At 41.0% G+C, this 20,678-nt stretch overlaps 2 protein-coding genes across 4 annotated transcripts; one reads left to right on the forward strand and one right to left on the reverse strand.

Moving 5' to 3' along the window:
* Positions 1-1,993: 1,993 nt before the first annotated feature.
* On the forward strand, positions 1,994-7,492 carry LOC113346076 (DNA replication licensing factor MCM5-like). 2 transcript variants are annotated; one of them, XM_026589670.1, is made up of 18 exons: positions 1,994-2,318; positions 2,402-2,545; positions 2,631-2,810; positions 2,910-3,011; positions 3,128-3,264; positions 3,354-3,459; positions 4,092-4,226; positions 4,316-4,393; positions 4,563-4,667; positions 4,807-4,898; positions 5,000-5,132; positions 5,227-5,322; positions 5,412-5,503; positions 5,594-5,684; positions 6,126-6,238; positions 6,610-6,739; positions 6,856-6,957; positions 7,118-7,492. In XM_026589670.1, exons 1-18 carry the CDS (start codon positions 2,022-2,024, stop codon positions 7,199-7,201), a joined length of 2,217 nt encoding a protein of 738 aa, XP_026445455.1. In that variant the 5' UTR covers positions 1,994-2,021; the 3' UTR covers positions 7,202-7,492. The 2 variants fall into 2 exon arrangements, with proteins under 2 accessions (XP_026445455.1, XP_026445454.1); XM_026589669.1 differs by having other exon boundaries at positions 6,126-6,205.
* A 234-nt stretch (positions 7,493-7,726) lies between these two features.
* On the reverse strand, positions 7,727-20,432 carry LOC113346078 (ATPase 9, plasma membrane-type-like). Of its 2 annotated transcripts, none has more exons than XM_026589671.1 (6): positions 18,233-18,471; positions 9,561-9,644; positions 8,953-9,467; positions 8,506-8,862; positions 8,211-8,392; positions 7,727-8,124 (listed from the first exon to the last, which is right to left on the reverse strand). In XM_026589671.1, exons 1-6 carry the CDS (start codon positions 18,321-18,323, stop codon positions 8,028-8,030), a joined length of 1,326 nt encoding a protein of 441 aa, XP_026445456.1. In that variant the 5' UTR covers positions 18,324-18,471; the 3' UTR covers positions 7,727-8,027. The 2 variants fall into 2 exon arrangements, 1 of the variants encoding a protein (XP_026445456.1); XR_003358384.1 differs by lacking the exons at positions 7,727-8,124; positions 8,211-8,392; positions 8,506-8,862; positions 8,953-9,467 and adding exons at positions 18,639-19,208; positions 19,288-19,740; positions 19,830-20,048; positions 20,146-20,432 and having other exon boundaries at positions 18,233-18,562.
* Between the last annotated feature and the right edge of the window lie 246 nt (positions 20,433-20,678).

Genomic DNA, 20,678 nt, shown 5'->3' on the forward strand with positions numbered 1-20,678 from the left:
GTCTAGTTGATTCTCTTGAAAGTATATTGGAGTTAGTCCATACAGATTGTTAAGCGAAATATTGGGTATGGTTGTTAGACCCCCGCTTTTTCAATTAGAATGACGCATATGGAGTTATAGCCTACAAGCTCCATATCTACCTATAACCTCAATCTTCACTTGTGAGCTTGACCTCTACCAATGAACTCGAACTTTACCTATGAGCTCAAGTAGGAATTGATATCCAAATGGATAACAAATATCAAGTTCAATTCATGAAGATTGCTCAGAGGAAAAGCAAAAAAAAAAACTTAAAAACATTATCAACACGAGTCAAGATGTGGAAGCTAAGGGCAAAAGTAAAATTTTATAGCTAACCGCCTTAAGAAAACCGCCTTGTAATTTGTATAAACAGCCACTTAAAAAGACAAGCGAAGGATTTTCTTTATTAAACTCATCATCTCTAGAATTTTCTCCCTCCCACAGGAGAAATAATGTAAACTTTACCTTTGTAACTCCAAACTCCATTAATGGAAATAACCCAAAATCTTTGTGGACGTAGGTCATTCATGACGAACTACGCAAATGAATACCATATTTATAGTTATGATATCTAACTACTAACCATTAAAACATGCATCTTCATAACATAAAGTAGTGTATATGCACAATTGGATCATAGACAAAATGAACAAAAACGAGGTAATTTAGTCGCGTAACTAAACTTATATTGAACAATATAGAGTACATGCATTATTGGATCATAAAAAAATAAATAAAAAATTAACAAACATTACTCACAAAGATGAATAAAAAACAGATTCAGAAACTAAATAAACACCACGATAAACTAAAATCAGATTAAAAAAACATAAAATGGCCCAAGTTTCAGTTTTCGAGAGTACCATAACGCGAATCTGGAATAAAAATATAAAGCATAAAATCAATAATAACTAACAATAATTGAATTCAAAACTTGAATGAATTAGGAATTACTGGTTGACTTGGGAACAATAACTTAGATCAAAAATTAAGAACATTGAGTAAGAAACGAGTTATGGATCTATGAATCATAAAAAATATTTAAGTTAGACTCAATCAATCAAAAGTAAAATCACAAAAAAATGATATGAAGAAAATACGTCAAGAAGAAAACTTAAACTAAGATCAACAAAAAGGTAATAAACTTACTTGACGATGATACTTTCAGATGGGGTTTCCTTCGATCTCCATTGAAGAGCTCGAGGTGTAAATGAGAAAGTGAAAATAATGTAATGAGATTTTAATCTATATCTATCTATATATATATATCATAGAATAACAATTCTATATCCCCACGTGTGTAGATTTTGGGATAATTTGTTTAGAAATTTATTGGACACCCCCACCCACTAGGTTAAGTGTGTTTTAAATATTTTTATAAGCAAGTATAGCGATTTATACACAAAATTATATTTATTTCGTATTATTCATCTACGAAACTTTTAAATTTACACATGTTTAGTAGAGAGGCAAAAATGATTTAGTCAACGTACAAAATATTTATCTAAGAATAATTTAAATTGTTATAAATAAGTAATTAACCCATGTATTTATTTAGTTTTGCTTTCATCTTATTTAAAAAGAAATATTTATACGAATTCGCGGATCCACTCGCATCCAAATATACCTACTTTTGATCCACGAATATTAAACCCGCGGTGATGGACCGGACACCGACACGTATGAAAATCCAGCAACACTATTCGGATGGACTGGACATGAGTGACACCAAATCTATGGATTTTACCAGTTGGCGTTGTTCACCTTAAGTCGCATCCTCCAGTCCCAGACACCCATTCGCCTTAGTTAAAGGCCCAGGCCCCAAAGACGTTTGTCAAGTAGAATTCCTTGGAGCTTGGGCTTCACCTCGTTGTCACGTTTCCCGCCAAATCCCGTAATGTTTCCCGCCAAAACCCGCTTACATTAGGCGGCGTAGTCTGTAACCACCACCACCAGCACCATTCAGCCCCCATCGAGAGAGAGAGAGAGAGAGAATCAAGATGTCTGGTTGGGATGAAGGTGGTGTTTATTACAGTGATCAAGCACAGTTTCCACCAGGTGGAGGAGGAGAAGATGCTGATAAATCATTAGCAAGTCGTCATTCAATCCAGATCAAGTTTAAAGAATTCATACGAAGTTTTGAATCAGAACCAAATGTTTTCCCATATAGAGAAAACCTCGTTCAAAACTATGATACTCCTTCTAAATCCCTACTTGTTGATATTGAAGATCTCAATGCTTTTGATTGTCAACTCCCTTCGTTACTTCGTTCAGCTCCATCAGATTATCTACCTCTGGTATATGTATAATTGTTATTCTCTTTATTGATTTTGTTTCTTAATTTATTTGTGTTTCTAATTTAATGTTCATTTTTGGTTAGTTTGAAACCGCTGCGGCTGAAGTTCTTTCTAGTTTGAAATCAAAAGTACCCGGAGAAACTGGTGAAATTGATGACCCAACTGCTGCTGAAATTCAGATCTTACTTACCTCTAAGGAGGATCCCGTCTCTATGCGAGCACTTGGGGTTAGTAATATAATTTTAGGGTTTTTATAAATTTGGGTTAAAATTGGGATTTTTTTTTCATTTGTTTAAATGTTGATGAAATTAGGCTCAGAGTATATCGAAGCTTAATAAGATATCTGGGATTACCATTGCTGCATCGAGAACAAAAGCTAAAGCTACTTATGTCACATTGCTTTGTAGAAATTGCAAGAACATCAAGAAAATTCCTTGCCGTCCTGGGCTTGGTGGAGCTATTGTGCCGCGGTCATGTGACCATGTGCCTCAAGTATATCACTCACCTGAAAAATCCACTTCCATTTCGGTTAAATTTTGCGCCTTTTTCTTTTACTGTTTTCAATAATAAAATTGTTTGATATTGGTGTAGACTGCAGGAGAGGAACCATGCCCTATTGATCCTTGGATTGTGGTTCCTGATAAAAGCAAGTATGTTGATCAGCAAACTGTTAAGCTACAAGAGAATCCTGAGGTAACAAGCATTATTCGGTGAATAACATGGAATCCTATGAAATGAATGATAAGTATATGTTTTTCTTAGAAGTGTCCAAGCCTATCTGATCAGTTTGTATTTCTCCAATAATGAAGGATGTGCCTACTGGAGAGCTTCCAAGAAACATGCTTCTCTCTGTGGATCGTCATCTAGTTCAAACTATTGTACCTGGGACAAGGCTGACCATCATTGGAATTTACAGTATCTTTCAAGCAGGGAATTCAGCAACTAGGTAAGACTTGATCCTTAAATTTTCCATCATTTAATGTAGTCCAGCAAATACTGATTTTTGGTATGTGCGATTGGGTATTTATCTTTCAGCCAGAGAGGAGCTGTTGCAGTGAGACAACCTTATATCAGGGTTGTTGGTATAGAGGATGGCAGTGACTCCAATTCTAGCGGGAAATTTGTTTTCACTGCGGATGAGGTGAGGCTTGATGAAGGACAACCTGAACTTACATGCCCATTCATATATATTGTCGTAGCTGTAGGATTCAAATTTCAAATTGAGAAAAAAAGGAAAAGAAGACATTTCCTGAATATCTAATTCGTATTTTGTACTGTAAAGAGAAAAAAGGATACTCCTATCCATGGTCACCATACAAACTGCATATGCATGGTTGCAGCTGCACCCGGAGTACATAGTCTAGCATTTTTCCCTTTCCTAGAGACTTTTTCTAGGTATTAACAACTGGATTCTGGTCAATTTTGGTTTGGTGTTTTTACCTTGTATATAGGGATTTATGCGAGGTATTAACTAATGCAATTTGGTCATGAAAGCAAATGATGATCATACAAGTAATGCTAGTTTTTCAACTAAATAAGAAGTCTTTTTTTCTTCTTTTAATATGTAAGTAATGCTACCTACATGCCCACGTACAATCACCAATAGCCCGCAAACTGAATTGTTGGACACTAACCAGTAGATGTGGTTCTTGCCGAAAGAAGTTGTTCGCATTCCAGCTTATATATGTTTTTTTTTCTTTCCTACTGGATGATAAGCATCATCCAGTACTATGGTTTTTCGTTTCATTTTGGCACATTCAACTTGGTTTGCAGGTGGAAGAATTCAAAAAATTCGCTTCAGAAGCAGATTGTTACAAAAATATATGCTCCAAGGTCGCCCCTTCCATTTATGGCCACGAAGATGTAAAGAAATCCGTGGCCTGTCTTTTGTTTGGAGGTTCTAGGAAGGTATGTTTTTCATTTTCTGAAATAAAAGTTTAGTATGAACATTATTTTGTGGAGTGAAGATAACATATTCAATTTCCTTCAAAATGCAGGAGTTGCCTGATGGTGCAAAGTTAAGAGGTGATATCAACATTTTGCTATTGGGGGACCCTTCAACAGCTAAATCGCAGGTTAGGATCACATGTTTTGGTCTAATTATAATTTTGTCACTCTTAAAGCTAAATGAAATGGTTCCGATCTGGGTATTTTTTGCGTCCTTGATTTTGTGCGTTTACTTTCTTTCTTTCTTTCATGATAAAATATCATATCGGTCCTTCTTTGAATTTTCATTGTATACAGTTTCTCAAGTTTGTTGATAAAACCGCTCCTATAGCCATTTATACATCTGGAAAAGGGTCATCTGCTGCTGGACTTACAGCTTCTGTTATTCGTGATAACAGCTCTGTGAGTTTGTGACCACATCCTCTTGTTCTGCTGTAGTTTTAATTACTTTATTCTCCTCTACTGTTTACCGAGTAGATTGTCTTCTCACTATTTTTGAGAAAAAATTGACAGTTTAATCTTCCTATACACAATTTTTCAGCGTGAATTTTATCTAGAAGGAGGAGCCATGGTTTTGGCAGATAATGGAGTTGTCTGCATAGATGAATTTGACAAAATGCGGCCTGAAGACAGGTATTAATGGCCAGGCCATTTATTTTTGGTGATGTATTTTTCTTCAAAAAATTGTGGTTCTTCTGAAGAATCCAAGTTTCTACTTATTTTTGTCCCACCAGAGTTGCTATTCATGAAGCTATGGAGCAGCAAACAATATCCATAGCCAAAGCTGGAATAACAACAGTACTCAACTCTAGGACTGCTGTGCTGGCAGCTGCTAATCCCCCGTCAGGACGTTATGATGATCTTAAGGTCGACATATTTTTCTCTCTTTCACTCTTCTTAGGTATTTGACTCTGTAAGAATTTTTATGGAGAAAAACTTAGTAGATAATGTCTTATTTCAGACAGCACAGGATAACATTGATTTGCAGACAACAATTCTTTCCCGATTTGATCTAATCTTCATTGTGAAGGATGTTAGGCTGTACAGTCAGGATAAGGTAAGTCATGATTGCTGCATTTGACTATTTTTTTTTATTATCTAGTAACCAATACCGTGCAGTTGACTGGAGATCCTCTCTCTTTGCAGCTTATAGCTAGCCATGTTATCAAGCTTCATTCCACTGCTGAAGCAGCCTCCGACGACACTAGAACCTCGAAGGAAGATAACTGGTTAAAAAGGCAATCTTCTGAATCTGTGCTGGTAGTATGTACTGCATGGTAGTTTGTTTCTGGAACTATGTGAATTGAACATGTTATGTATCTCATCAGGTACATTCAGTATTGCAAAAAAAACTGCTACCCTCGGCTTTCAGAATCTGCAGCCACTGTGTTGCAGAACAGCTATATTCAAATTAGACAGGTAGAGTATATTTTCAGTTGTCTTTAGTGGTCTCCGAAGTGAAGAAATGAGGATAGTCAACCCTGTTCTTAAGCAGAATTTTTGGTTCGTTGTTTCTTATTGCATGACCTAGCTGATTGTTTCATTCGGTAGCATGAGCTCAAAAACAACTTTTTGAAGCTGTCTTTGATGGGTACCTATTGTATCCCCATGTGCGTTCCGTTTGGCGTCCCCCCTGTACCAACTGACAGTCCCCTGTCCACATCGTAAAACCTGACTGTACGACGGAGATTGCCTTCTGAATCAAAATTGTTATGATGTTATGTATATTATATTATCGGGAAGTCACCAAGTTCTGTAACACTGACATCAATAGACTATAGTCATGTAATAAATTTTTTGGCTTTTGCAGTGGAACAAACTCATGCATGCTAGTTGGATAACCTGTGCTGATTATTGCAGGAAATGAAGCAGCAGGCAAATGAATCGGGTGAATCGGCTGCCATACCAATTACTGTAAGGCAGCTTGAAGCTATAATAAGGTTAAGCGAGGCACTCGCTAGGATGAGACTCAAGTAATATTTTCAATTAGATCTGACTCCTCAGCTCTGCAGGCAAATGATTTTTTGCATTTGTGGAAGTGCTGAAATATTTAGCAACCTTTTGCCTTATATTTTCAGGGCTAAGTGCAACCCACAATCAAAATCAAACACTAGCTCCCAAACACATTCAGGAACTTAATGAGTTTCTCTTAATTTGAATTTTATCATGTGAAAATTATTAGATACTAGCAAAATGCATTTTATGGCCACTGACTTCTATGATACACTTCACTTAATTGTTAATACCTGTAAATTTGTTCTTATTTAACATTAGCAATATCAAAAAAGTAAAACAAACCAAAGAGGCTGAATTTATTGCACTCTTCTCCTTGTCCTAAATTCAGCTCCCATGTTGCAACCGAGGAAAACGTAAGAGAGGCAATCAGACTCTTTAACGTTTCCACGATGGATGCTGCCAAATCGGGAATTAATCAACATATTAATCCGACTCCTGAGATGGCAAGCGAAATAAAGGTGTGTCACATCAAAACCAGACCTCATGCTTTACGTTTTACTTCTGACACCAGTTTCCTTGTGGAATGCTATGGCCTCCTTGTTTAACCTTGATCAATGTATGCATTACTTTTCAGAAAGCTGAGACACAGATAAAGAGAAGAATGGGAATTGGAAGCCACATATCAGAGAGGCGTCTTATTGACGAGCTTGCTAGAATGGGACTGAGTGATTCCATTGTAAGGATTTTTCTCTTTATCAGTTTAGTTTTATGCTTCCATTAAGTTTATGATGTGGATCTTCTTCTTGGCATATTTGTTATTTTCCTGTGCCACTGAGAAATGATACTATAATAGTGCCCATGAACTTGTGTTTAATGTTCATGATTACCCATTTCAGGTGAGAAGAGCTCTGTTGATTATGCACCAGAGAGAGGAAGTTGAATACAAGAGAGAAAGACGTGTTATTCTCCGTAAAGCTTGATGTTTCTCTAGTACAGAAAAGAAAGGTAGAATCCAAGGATTTGCATATTTTCTCAGGGAAATGGCTCCTACGTTGAATTATTACTACAGTTCTTCACTAAATTTCTCCCTTGTAGATTTTATTTTGCCTGCACAACTTCATTGTTATGATGTTAACTGCATTGGTAATGTACTAACTAATCATAAGTATTCTACTCGCTTTGTTCCTTGAGATTATTCAGTAGTGTCTTGTAACTGATTATAACTTACATCTTATTGAGACAGTTTTAAAGACTATTGCTTTCAATTCCAAGAATGTTATGCAATTATTATTACTATCATGGAATGCATCTCTTGCCCCCTGACTTATTTTTTTACTGAATATTTCCTCCGTCAGATGTGGATGGATGTTGATGTAATGCTTTCCTTATTTTTCAAACTTTCATCTCGAATCTCGATCTTCACCATCCATTTATTTTATTTACATTCACCCAATAGTACTATGATTAAGAATTTAAAATAAAACAACCAAGATATGGAAACTGAAGAAGCTATTATTTCATCTCTTTATTTATAATATGCCCAAACATTGAGCCTGATTTACAGGTAATCCATAACAACTCAGCCTTTAGAAATATCTTAGGGCTACAAAGTTGCACCTTCTAGTTATTTCCATTATAATACAAATTGTAAAAATTTGAATCTCCAACACAAGAAAATTATTAAAAGTAAAATTAATTATCCTTGAACATTATTTTCAGTCACTGTGTTGCATATTATTCCTTGCTCTCTCCTTCCATGTATCTGCTGCTGCTGTGTCCCCTAGCATTCTGTGTCTCTTTTCTCACTTACACTGTGTAGTGTTGTTGAATGGTCTCGATGTCAAGTCCCTTTAGCTTCAGCACTGATTCAACGTGTCCTTTCAATGTGTGAAGCTCCCTCAGCCTGTTTCCAAATGATAATACCCTCAGTTTCATCAATGAAGAAAACTAAACAGATTTATCTTTTGATCGACTAGTACCAAGTATTACCTGGCAACCTCAGCGCGCCTCTTAGCTTGCTCAGCGATCTCAGACAACTCTCTGTAACTGTTCTTATCTTGGAACAGAGCTTGGGACTCTGGTGGTTGTAAGCCATGAAGTGTGCGTTGAGCCAATGCCCATTGTGCTTCTCTCTCTCCCCTTCCATAATCTTTCTTACTTGTGAAAGCAGTCTGGTAACATTAACAGCCACATAAATTTAGAGACAATAAAGATAATGTTAAACTGTACTACTTACTGAAAACCCACACAGAATCAGTCTTGTACTGATATATATATGACATACCCTGTTCTCAATCATATTGTCCCATGCTTTGCCACTCAATGTGTATCTGATGATGAACTTGAGAACATCAAGAGGGAAGTAAAAGATGATACTGTAGATCCAAATCACTCCTACCCATCCCCATCCAATTCCTTTAACATTGGCGAACTCCCAGTTTGCATACACCGCGATAAGAGAAGCAACAAGTTGAGCAAGCAAGAAGGCACTTACAAGCAGGAAACCAGGTCGTTCAACGAAGGACCAGCTTCGGGATCGAGTGACAAAAATCAAAGCCTGACTCACTATACTCACTTGTAAGTAAAGAGCCATGGTGAGTTCTTCTTTGTTGCCATTAATTGAATGTACACCGAATTTCTTCTGCAATAAATCATTTTAATAAACTGTGTTAGTAAGTCGTGTTGTAGTATATATATATATCAACTGTGGATATGGCTCAAGTCTTCTTACACTGAAGAAATCCGTGTCAGAGGCTACCCAGAAGAAGACAACAGTCATGACGGCGAGGTAAGTACCAAGAACAATTCCAGTGGCGAAAATTTCCCTGAGTTTCCATGAATCTGGAAGTGGAGATGGCTTAACTCTATCCTTAGAAATAGTCATGATAGTTCCATCATTGAGAATGGCAATGATCAGAACCATGAAAGGTGAGAAGTCAAATTTCCAAATCAAAGCGATTAGCAAGAAACCCAAGACAATTCTAATTGTGATGGAAACTGCGTAGATTGTGTAATTTTTCATTCTTTGGAAAATAGCTCTGCTCGTCAACACCGCACTGATGATGACACTCAACCCTGGTTCTGTCAATACAATGTCGGATGCACCTCGAGCTGCGTCAGTTGCATCAGCCACTGCAATTCCGATATCAGCTTTCTTCAACGCAGGTGCATCGTTGACACCATCTCCAGTCATACCACAAATGTGTTTCCTTTCTTGTAATTTTTTCACAATCTCATATTTGTGCTCTGCAATTCAATTCAGGCACCCCACCCATTAGTTTAATTGAATAATGATGACCATTGCGAAGACAAATTATCAAGACTATTTTGAATTTTCACCTGGGAAGACTCCAGCGAACCCATCGGCTTTCTCAATGAGTTCATCAATGGGAATTGAAGCAATAGACTCGTCTTTGGATTGACCATGTGAGCACACAAACCACGAGGGGGTCCGAACGCTCACAATCAATCATTATCATCTAAAGAGATTATGATGATGGTACCCTGGTGTTGATTCATTGGCTCAAAACCTTCGGGTTTATCATGGCCTCATCCAACAACTCCATGCGTGGCGTTTGTGCATGAGATATAAGTATTAAGGAAAACAAAACGTATAAGTAAACATGCATGGAGCTAAATGAATGTAAAGTGCTGTAATGTAAATAAGACCAAGGTTTACGTGGTTCAGCACTAAGGCCTACATCCACAGGGTTTATTGTTTTACTATGTTCTTCACGGTTACACGAATAGTTGAATGACTTTTGGGGTTTACATGTTTCTCTCCTCTAAGGGATTAACTTACCCTTACTATTTCTCTCTCTCTCTCTCCTTCCCTTCCTGATATTTCCGATCCCCCTCCTCTTGGTGGAGATTGGGTATTTATAAGGTTAGAACGTGGGACCCATCTCTGAAGACCGTTGGAACCTTATCTTCTTGTGTCCTTGCGTCCATCACGCGGAGGTCTGCGTTTGCCCCTTGATCCCGCAGAGGCATCCTCGCTCGTTCCACAGGTTGGTCGACACGTACACTGCTCAGAGTGTTTAATGTGGGTAGTTGAGGGGTCTGCTCGTGTCAGACAAGTGTCTTCTGCCCCTGTCAGTCCGTGTCAGCTAACTTTCTCTCCACCGTTGATCTTAGATTCTCTTTTGGGGATGAGATAAATTAACTCCTCGGGGTTTATTTGGTGTTTCGTGACGCATCATGTTTTGATGTTTTGGCCTGCATGCTTTCCACGTACCTTTTTATATACACGTGTCTGATAGTGAGATATATGTGTACACAATTTGCCCCTTTTCTTCGGGCTTGAATGACTAATGGGTGCCTTGAAGAAAAACTATCGTCGCATATTCTTCTCACTCCTAATAACTTCTCCTAGATACTTGGACACGTCTTTTATTCGTGCATTAACTGCTTATGTAACGGGCACGTTTCCCATTCCTCCCTTAATTTCCTTCTCTTTCTTTCGGGTATTTTAAGGATAGAAAGAAAATTTAATTTCATTCTTCCTAAACACTCTCTCAGTTTTCATTCTTTTTCCAACCTTTAAATTTTCTGTCTGTCTTCATTGAACCTGTGACCTTAAATTCTCTGTCAGTCTTCATTGCACCTGTGATCTTAAATTCTCTCCACCTTAGCATTAATCACGCCCGCTTCTCCTGTTTGTTTCTTCTACTGCTGTTTTGCCGGTAAGTTTTTCTTTTCTTTATTTCCACCGTTTTATGCTGTGTTGATTTGTGAATTCTCTGCTACTGTTGTTCCTTGTTTGTGATGAAGAACTTCTTCTGATGCTTGCATACTAGTTTGCCCCTGTTCTTCATCTTAAATTAAGGAAGCCACTACTTCGAGGGTGAAATTTTGAGCATGTATACTAATTTTAGGGTTGCTGCGTTATCGTGGTTGTATTGCTATGGATGTGTTTTTTGATCTTTGGTAATGTTTTTTGATTGTGTGTAACTTGTTCTTGATTTTATTCTTTTCGCAGCCATGTCTGACCGTCCGCGGCCTACTTATCAGACTCCTGATTCTGGGTTATCGAGATCTCCTCCGCGTCGAGAATCTCAAGATGATGTTCGTCGGAGTCGAGTTTCTTCTGGAGCGAAAGCCTCTTCCTTTAGGGAAGAGATTCCTCCGATAATTCCGTCTGGTTCTCGAAGAGTCTTTGATCGCTCAGCGGCTCGTCCTCGTGATGATACTAGGAGTACGCAGGCTCCGCCCCGCGCTGTTGTTTTTGACATTCCTCCTCTACATTCGTTAGTGCCCGAGCATCATCTACGGTCTTCTCCAACTTTTAAAGGGAAGAATACGAAGGGTGTAGTTCCTAGGGTTGAATCTTCAAAGAATCCCCCCGTGAAGAGAAAAGCTTCGGAAGCGTTCGTTAGTTCATCCGGCCCCGCCGAGGAGGATGAGGCTGCTCCCTTGATACGCAGTGTCTCTGTTAGCAGGAAAAAAGTAACCTTCAAGCATATCGATCTTGAAATATTCAAGGAAAAGCATGAGCTTCAAGCCTTCGGGGTTCGTTTCTATGCCCCTGAGGATGATATTACGTATGAGCTTATCTCCAAGTATGAGTTCGATGAATTTCATTTGTTAACGACGGTTGGGGAATTCGAAGCTGGTCTTATGCTGCCGTTGTACAAATCAGGTGATTCCTTCTACTACGACGTGCTCTCTAGTCGTGAGGGCTCTTCCACCAATACTCACAGCCGTTCCGTATCCCAACTATCGGGGAATTATCTCCGCGCCCTGAAGGAATGCTATCTGCGGAGTAAGGGGGAAACGTCGATGACTTGTTACGTCCCCAATCCCATGGAGAAGGAATGGTATACTCCTGAGAATTTCAATAACTCCTTCGGTGATTACGTCAATAGTAGGAATCGCAAGCCGTGGAGTGTCAGCCTTCGGAATCTCCCTGCTCCTCGGGGCGAGATTCGTCTGTTAAATGAGGTCAGCGATGCCAAGATGAAGTATGTTCCTGGTACGGAGGCGTCCAGTTGTCGGAAACTCTTCCCCGCGCGAGAGAGGATCAAGCGCGATCATGACTACGAGTGGCACGCCACCATTATCGAGATAGTTGGTCCGTGGGATTACGGTTGGATTCCTGGTCCCCGCGGTTGGCGGCCTACCGAGAATAGTAAGCCGCGCGAGTCTCCTCCTGTTCGCTATGGAGATTTCTGCCCCTGGCGTCTGAACTTTGCGGGCATGAATTTTCCTTATGCCCTGGACGTCGTAGAGGGAGACGAGGAGGATGGTTCCGGTGCTATACTCCCACCGAAGAATATCTCAGCTGCTCAGGTACGCAGATTCTAGCTGCGCTTCTTTTTTAGAACTTCCATCAGTCGGGAAAAATAATTCTTTTTGTGGTGTTGGTTTCAGGTGTTGAAGAAGAAAAAGATTAGGCCGAAGCAGTCTTCTACTACGGTGATGGGCGAGGTTGAAGCACAAGAAGAAGTTACTAGTCCAGTGAACGAAGAGTTTGCTGAGGACGAGATTACAGATGGGGAGGAACATACTGGTACCTCCCCTATCAATGTCGAAGAAGAGGTCTTTGCTGGTCATGCTGGTGATGAAGGAAGGAACAAAGCTGTGGTGGATGATGACGTTGTTATCGGGGATGTTTCCGTCCCTGCTGGTGATGTCGCGGATACCCTTCCCACTTCTCAAGAATTTTCTTTTGATCGGATGTATTCCACGGGGGAGTTCTTTGACGAAGCCCTCGATTTTCCCGAGGACTTCTCTTTACTTTCCCCCAATGATGATTGGGATGTTCTTGGTGGTGATGGTAATGGGGATGCTACTGTAGAAGATGTTGGTGTGCCGGAGCCTGCTGTGCATGTAGGCGCGGAGGAGCATGCCAACATTCGTGCTGAGGGGGTCGTGTCAGAGAAAGGAAAATCTGTCGTTGATGCGCCTGCCGATAATCTTCCCCATTCGCCGACGTCTGAGGGTGAGGACGCCATCATGGATTGGTTTAAGGAAAAGAATCTTCTATTTGTCTCTCATCCCGCTCCTGTTGTTGCTGGGGAAAAGGAATCAACCGCGTATACCCGTCGCATGATGGAGATGTCTTCTAAGGCGCAGGTGTCTGAAGCCTGGGGAAAAAGGTTGACTGTTCCCGAAGCTACCCTTGTGACGGAGCCTCCTACTTCCGTTGCCGATATGATGGCCATCGCCGACGGGTATCAATATGGCTTTCCACAGCAGCGTGTGCTGGAGGTAAATTTTCGTACATACTTCTACGTGAAGATCAGACGCTTCGGTGAAATAATGTTTTGTCATCTTGATGTGTAGATGATGAGGAGCGAGCATTGTAACCACGTGCTGTATCAGTTCTTCAAAGCGAAATCTCTGAAGCTCGAGGCTAAGCTTCGTCACCGAGAAAAGGAATTATCTGCGGATGAGGTGGAAATAGAAGAGCTGAAGAAAAGCCTTAAGGAGAAAGAAAAGCTGGGTGAAGCAGAGGCTGATCTTCGTTCAGAACTTGTTGCAGTGAGCGCTGAGTTAGAGCAAACTCGTAGCCAAGTTTCCACTTTCACAGGTTGGTTCTTTTCCCTCGCCGTATGTCGTCATTCTTTTATCTCTTAGTTGTTCTGTCTGAGTCTCCCCACCCTATCTCCAGTGGGTGGCGTCCCCGAGCTGATATGGCTTCGAAACGAAAGAGCTCGGCAAAAATCTCGTATTAGAGATTTGGTTGAGAAAATTAAGGGTGAAGCTAAGAAATGGGATGCTCGGGCTGAGGTATGGCGCGCGCGGCATGTTCAGATGGTTGACATGCAAAATCTGTACAACCATGATCGTGCTTTATTTAATGGCACACTGCTGTGGACCCGTGATAATCTGCGGGAAGCCCGTGAGCGTACTTCCTTGTTGGAATCTAGGATTCATCTGTTGGAAGAAGAATTACAGACGGCTCGATCCATTCCTCTTTCAGGGGTCCAGGATAATATGCTCTGTCTTGCCAGAGAACAAGATGATGCTCGTGCTGAAGTCTACGCTCTCAGCAATGCTCTTTCCGCGTCTCGTGCCGACGTAGCTCGTCATGCTGAGTCTGAGAGGAATCTTGAAGTGTGCATGTACAGACTCAGCAAAGGGGTCTCAGAGATAAATAAAGAGGTCGACCACCTTCGTCATATGGACTCGATGAAGCAGGTAGAATTAGATGCCTGTCAATTTACTCTCACCAACCTTCAACTAGACTATAATAAATTATCCGCGGAATATGATCATCTTGATGAAGCGCGAGATGCGGTTGTTAATGAGTATGAAGAGGCTTCGGCTTGTGTCGAAGGTATAATCCCATTTCATCGAGTGTGACCTTGTTTTTTTTTCTACGCTAACTCCGTGGTGTTGTCTTTTTCAGAGCTCGAGGGAAGCCTTCGCGTCACAAATGAAAAACTTGAAAAGGCTCGATCTTCCTTAGCGCAGCAGGAAGAACAGACCAATCACTTCAAGAATTTAGCAGCAACCCACGACGAGGCCGTTGGTGCTGCTTCTAGAGAAGTGAATCGGCTATCTTCGTTATTATCCCAAGCCCAACAGCGGACAACATTTATTAAACACAAGGCTCGTTGTCAATTGGCTGAGGAGACGAACAAGATGCTGGAGAGGATAGAACTTGGCCTAAGGAATGAACATGGTCTCGTGAAGAACTATCCTCGTCGTCCCGTTCCTTCTGCCTTGCCCAGCTCCTCGGGCCCCTCTTCTGGTGGGAGCGTCCCATCAAGTCTTCGGAATAATCCTGTCGATGGGGCCGCCACCTAGGTAAAGATCGCAGCGTTCTGTAGGGTCCGCAACATCATTATACTTTTTGTAATTATGTAACAAGGATATTTTTTACTGATGATCCTGTAAAAGGAATATATTTTGATTGTGTATCCTTGATTTTGGCATTTCACTTCTTGTAATCACCCTTTATGAAATGAATCCTCTTCTTGTTTTGTTTTGTTTTTATTTTTCGGTCTGGTGTCCGTTGAAACAGTGATACTCACAATAATCTTTAGACTTCTCGGATCTCGGGGGATGCTTTCCCTTAGACCATGGACACTCTAAGTTTTCCCTCCCTTTGATCTCTCGTAGGATACGAGCGTAGCTAGCGTTGAGTTTCGTGTAAACTTGATCTTCGAATTTTCGGTCGCCTGTTCTTCGTTCATCCCTCCGTTCCTTCCTATCTTCGTGAGGTCTCTCATCTGAGGAACCCCTTTTGGCCCCATTGGTTTGTTCCGCTGAATTGGTGCGGTGAGACCTCTGCGGATATGCCCTCGGGTTTTCCCATTGAATTTCTTCAAGTCGAGCGTGCTTTTCGATAATTATTCGGAGATCTCCTTCTGTCTTGGGCACGCTCCCGTGAATTTCAACAAATAGGGGACTCATTCGGTCTAAGCCCCATTTGTAGCAGTTGATGCTTACCACTGGGTCCACGCTCCCTATGGCTTGGAAGATCTTATGCCATCTGTTTGTGTACTCCCTCGTGGTTTCCTTGTAGCCAATTGCTAGTGAAAAGAGCTTATCCATCCCGGTGTTTACAGTCTTGTTGTACATGTATGTTCTTAAGAATTTCTCTGCGAGTTGGTCGTATGAGTGGATGGAGTTTGGTGGCAGATTATCAAACCATGATAACGCCGATCCCTTCAGGCTTGACAGGAAGTATCTACAGAGTACGACGTCGTTCTGACCCCATCTAGCTAATACACGGTTGTAGTACCGAACATGTGCAGCAGGGTCGCTGGATCCATCATAGCATTCGAACGTCGGGACAGGGCATTTCAGTGGAATAGGGGTGTTGGCCAAGCGATGCGTTAAGGGCGTGGAGTTATCTTCTCTCATGACCTCTTCTAACCTTCCCCCACCTTGTTTATTTTTTAATTGCCTGATCTTGGGCATCATCTCATCTCGTAGTTCCTCCATTGCGCGTTGGTGCTCTAAATTCTTCAGCTCATTACCGTCTGACTCTCCATCGTCGTAATCCGGGTCGGATACGCTACGTCTCCTTGTCGCGTCTTCATTAGCCGCTAGGACGACTCTACAGTCTTGGTTTGGCTCTGGTGCTTTGGAGCTTGCTTCATCAAGTTGTTGGCTGGTCTTCGTGCTTAGAGCAATCCGCTCCTTTAAATCTTGATTTTCTCTGGCCAACAGAGCTACAGCTTCTGCGTAAACCTGCTGGCTCTTCCTCAGTTCCTCAAGCTCAGCCATTAGTCGGTGTGATTGGTTGGACCCCTGATTGGGAGTCCCAGCGCGTGCCGCTACAGCCGTGGTGCCGCCCTCCTCCATGGTCTGTACTAAAGGTGGCAGGGGTTCAGCTTCGGTTGCTGGTGTTTCCAAATTGGAGTGAGCGCCCCTCTGCGGTGCCAGAGCCGCCGGTATGGTTTGATTCTGATTATTTGTTAGCGGCATTCCAAAAGTTAGAAGGTGCGCGGGTTGGAATGTTCTGGATTCATCCACCCTTTCTCTTGGTTGATTAAGTTGACTCATGGCGAAGGTATTGCTAGCCTCCGCAGCCTTCGGGACTACCGCAGCCTCCCCGTACTTTATCGTTGCTGCTCTGAGAGCCGCCGCTGCAACTGAACTAGCGTTCATAGGTGAAGTGATTTCCGCAGTATCTTGCCTTCGATTGGTCATTTTAGCTTTATCTCCTTTCTGCTTGCTTCGGGTGATGATCGGGGTTGTCCTGGGTGTTTCTTTTGACAAAGCTTTGGATTTTCCTGCTTCCTGCGTCTTTTCCATCACGTGTCCTTTTGTTGATAGTGAAATCTCGCCTAAACTTGCCTTCTTTACTCACAACGCGTTCTCTCTGCATAAGTTATTTCAAACAACAGAAACGGGAATATCCACGTGAAGCGGGTTAGTTGGCGAAATACAATTTTTCAAGAGGGAATTAATACCCGCAGGCTATAAAATACGGGTTAAAGTTTTATTAACGGATATCCTTAGTATAAAAACTATGAAAATTGTAAATCCGACGGATTAGAACAATAACCCGCTTAGAACAATAACTCTTATCGAAGATCAAAGGTGGGTTTTTGGACATAATACAGTTAACGAATGATCTATACGGTCCGAGCTGATAAATCAGAGCAATCATATGCCAATTTAAAACGAAATCACAGGACAAGATAAATCTTTTACCGGGACGAAGTCCCTGTTTCTAGCGCCAAATTGTGAGCACACAAACCACGAGGGGGTCCGAACGCTCACAATCAATCATTATCATCTAAAGAGATTATGATGATGGTACCTTGGTGTTGATTCATTGTCTCAAAACCTTCAGGTTTATCATGGCCTCATCCAACAACTCCATGCGTGGCGTTTGTGCATGGGATATAAGTATTAAGGAAAACAAAACATATAAGTAAACATGCATGGAGCTAAATGAATGTAAAGTGCTGTAATGTAAATAAGACCAAGGTTTACGTGGTTCAGCACTAAGGCCTACATCCACGAGGTTTGTTGTTTTACTATGTTCTTCACGGTTACACGAATAGTTGAATGACTTTTGGGGTTTACATGTTTCTCTCCTCTAAGGGATTAACTTACCCTTACTATTTCTCTCTCTCTCTCTCTCCTTCCCTTCCTGATATTTCCGATCCCCCCTCCTCTTGGTGGAGATTGGGTATTTATAAGGTTAGAACGTGGGACCCATCTCTGAAGACCGTTGGAACCTTATCTTCTTGTGTCCTTGCGTCCATCACGCGGAGGTCTGCGTTTGCCCCTTGATCCCGCAGAGGCATCCTCGCTCGTTCCACAGGTTGGTCGACACGTACACTGCTCAGAGTGTTTAATGTGGGTAGTTGAGGGGTCTGCTCGTGTCAGACAAGTGTCTTCTGCCCCTGTCAGTCCGTGTCAGCTAGCTTTCTCTCCACCGTTGATCTTAGCTTCTCTTTTGGGGATGAGATAAAGTAACTCCTCGGGGTTTATTTGGTGTTTCGTGACGCATCATGTTTTGATGTTTTGGCCTGCATGCTTTCCACGTACCTTTTTATATACACGTGTCTGATAGTGAGATATATGTGTACACAGACCAAGGAGGGAAGACGATGGGTACATGTTGGTTCCCATACCAAGACGTCGACCGGTTTCTTTACCGATAGCAAGTTGGTCACCAGTGATCATCTTGACGTTCACTCCGAGGTGGAGAGCACGGCGGATGGTCTCAGCACTGTCGTGCCTTGGTGGGTCGAAAAGTGGTAAGAGACCAACAAATTCCCAGGGAGCTCCTGCACTTTCCTTTGTCTTTCAGGGACAGTTTGTTTTGCGACACCCAAAGATCTAAGACCTCTTTCCGCGAACTTGTCAATGATTTGATGTGCTTTGTTTCTCACATCCCCTTTTAGGTTGCAGAGATCAATGATCTACGGGAAGGAAAATAAAAATGTTAGTTACATGTAGTGTTCCTTAATAATCCGAGGTTTATTAATTTCTACTTACTTGTTCAGGTGCACCCTTGCTAGCTCGGTGCCAGTTTCCTTGGCCATCAATGTAGGTAATGGCAGTACGCTTTTCGACTGGGTTGAATGGTAGGAAATGAACTTCGGTGATTCCAGCTCTAGCTTCTTTTGGGTCTCCTAACATACCAACAATGGAAGCATCGATGGCATCCTGGTTTTCAACCCTAGAAGCCATTGCAGCAATCAAAACAACACCATCTTTGTCGACACCATTGCAGAAAACCTCAATAAGATTCTTGTCAACAGTGAGCTTGTTAAGGGTCAAAGTTCCAGTTTTGTCACTGCAGAGAACATCCATACCAGCCATTTCCTCAATGGCGGTCATACGCTTAGTGATAGCACCTTGTTCCGAAAGTCTGTGTGATCCAATAGCCATGGTAACTGACAAGACTGTCGGCATAGCAATTGGAATTCCTCCAATAAGTAAAAACAATAGATTATCAATACCATCTCTGTATCTCCTGTGTTGAATTGGGTACATGACAATAATCTCAATCACCATGCCTATTGCAATTGAGCAGATGCAGAAATTACCAATGGCAGACAACACCTAATTAAGAAAATCATCATCGTCAGGTTCCAAAATGAGATTCTTCAATTTAAAACTAATAATAAATAATAATATATACCTTTTGGAAATGACCAACAGAGTTAGTACTATCAACAAGATGTGCAGCTTTACCGAAGAAAGTATGAACACCAGTAGCGATAACAATGGCTTCAATTTCACCTTGTTTACAGGTGGAACCAGAGAAAACTTCATCACCGGGGTTCTTAGTTACAGGTAAAGATTCACCAGTCAGTGCCGATTGATCAATCTTTAAAGGATCACCTTCAAGTAATCGCGCATCAGCTGGAACAATATCACCCAGTTTGATGCTAATAATATCTCCTGGTACCAAGATCGCTGCTTCTTGTTCACTCCATCTTCCATCCCTTAATACCTTTGCTTTTGGAGCTAGACTTGCCATCAGAGCTGCTGCTGCGTTACCAGCATTGTTCTCTTCGATGAAGCTGATTGTTGAGTTAATTACCAATAACACTGCAATAACAATGAAGTCTGGGAAATCTGGGCCTTTCCCCTGTTGTGTGTTGTTTTGTTAACATAACAGATTAGATCATTCCATCTAGTCTAGTTCAACAAACATAGATAATTAATAAAGAGACTTACCCCTCCATTAGCCAAAGCAATGGCCATGATGGCAGCAATCTCCATAACCCATGATAGAGGATTCCACATAAAACCCAAGAATTTGAGAAGTTTGCTTTCCTTCTTCTCCTCTAACTTGTTGGGACCGAAAATTTGGATTCTGTTCTCCCCCTCTTCAGTCGTTAAACCATCTTTTGAACATTTAAGCTGTTCAAATACGTCTTCAACAGGAATGCGTTCCTAAAGGAAATATATCAAAAACAGTGTAGTGGTTAGACAGACGATCAACCCAATAAAAAAATAAAAAAATAATAATAATAAAAAAAAAAAAACGTACAAGATCGATGTTCTCATTCTTGATTTCTTCCAAGCTAATGTTCTTGTTAGCCATGATTGACAGCAGCAGCAGATATATGGAAGGAGAGTGCTAGCTGTGCCTCCTTATGTACCTAAAAGGAACCTTAAAACCCGAAAAATACAATCAGAAAACAAAACAAAATCTCAGTGATTTATTTTGTAATCTTCTTGCAGTCTCTTTGATGATGAGGAGGAAGAGGCCTTCTTCATGAAAGAAAATATATTAGGTGTTTTGTGTTTCTTTTAATGGTGGAAGACAAATAATTTTGGTTTCAGAGTCTCATTTTATAGTTTTTCTTTCTGCTCCATTGTTTAAGGATGAACCAGAAACTTTTAACTGATTCCCCATATTCTTTTGCTGGATTTTATTTTTTTTTGTGGTCAAATGTATTTTTTTTATCCCTTGGATTTCTCCATCCACCGGACCAGTTCTCAATTTCCCTCCTTTCTTTGGTATTAAATGTTGGAGAAAATACTAATAATGTAACTGAGAAGAAGATACTTAGCTCAAAA

Source organism: Papaver somniferum, unplaced genomic scaffold, assembly GCF_003573695.1.
Source record: "Papaver somniferum cultivar HN1 unplaced genomic scaffold, ASM357369v1 unplaced-scaffold_92, whole genome shotgun sequence".
Lineage (NCBI taxonomy): Eukaryota > Viridiplantae > Streptophyta > Magnoliopsida > Ranunculales > Papaveraceae > Papaver > Papaver somniferum.

What these genes read in the sequence shown, in the direction of transcription:
- LOC113346076 (XM_026589670.1), top strand. Translation starts at nt 2,022, where the DNA reads ATGTCTGGTTGGGATGAAGGTGGTGTTTATTACAGTGATCAAGCACAG. An exon ending in TTGTTTTCACTGCGGATGAG is followed by an intron (nt 3,460 to 4,091) that starts GTGAGGCTTGAT and finishes CTTGGTTTGCAG; the next exon opens with GTGGAAGAATTCAAAAAATT. An exon ending in TTATTCGTGATAACAGCTCT is followed by an intron (nt 4,668 to 4,806) that starts GTGAGTTTGTGA and finishes ACAATTTTTCAG; the next exon opens with CGTGAATTTTATCTAGAAGG.
- LOC113346078 (XM_026589671.1), bottom strand. Translation starts at nt 18,323, where the DNA reads ATGATCACTGGTGACCAACTTGCTATCGGTAAAGAAACCGGTCGACGT. An exon ending in CCCATCGTCTTCCCTCCTTG is followed by an intron (nt 9,645 to 18,232) that starts GTCTGTGTACAC and finishes TGTGCTCACATG; the next exon opens with GTCAATCCAAAGACGAGTCT. An exon ending in AGGCGCGCTGAGGTTGCCAG is followed by an intron (nt 8,125 to 8,210) that starts GTAATACTTGGT and finishes ATTTGGAAACAG; the next exon opens with GCTGAGGGAGCTTCACACAT.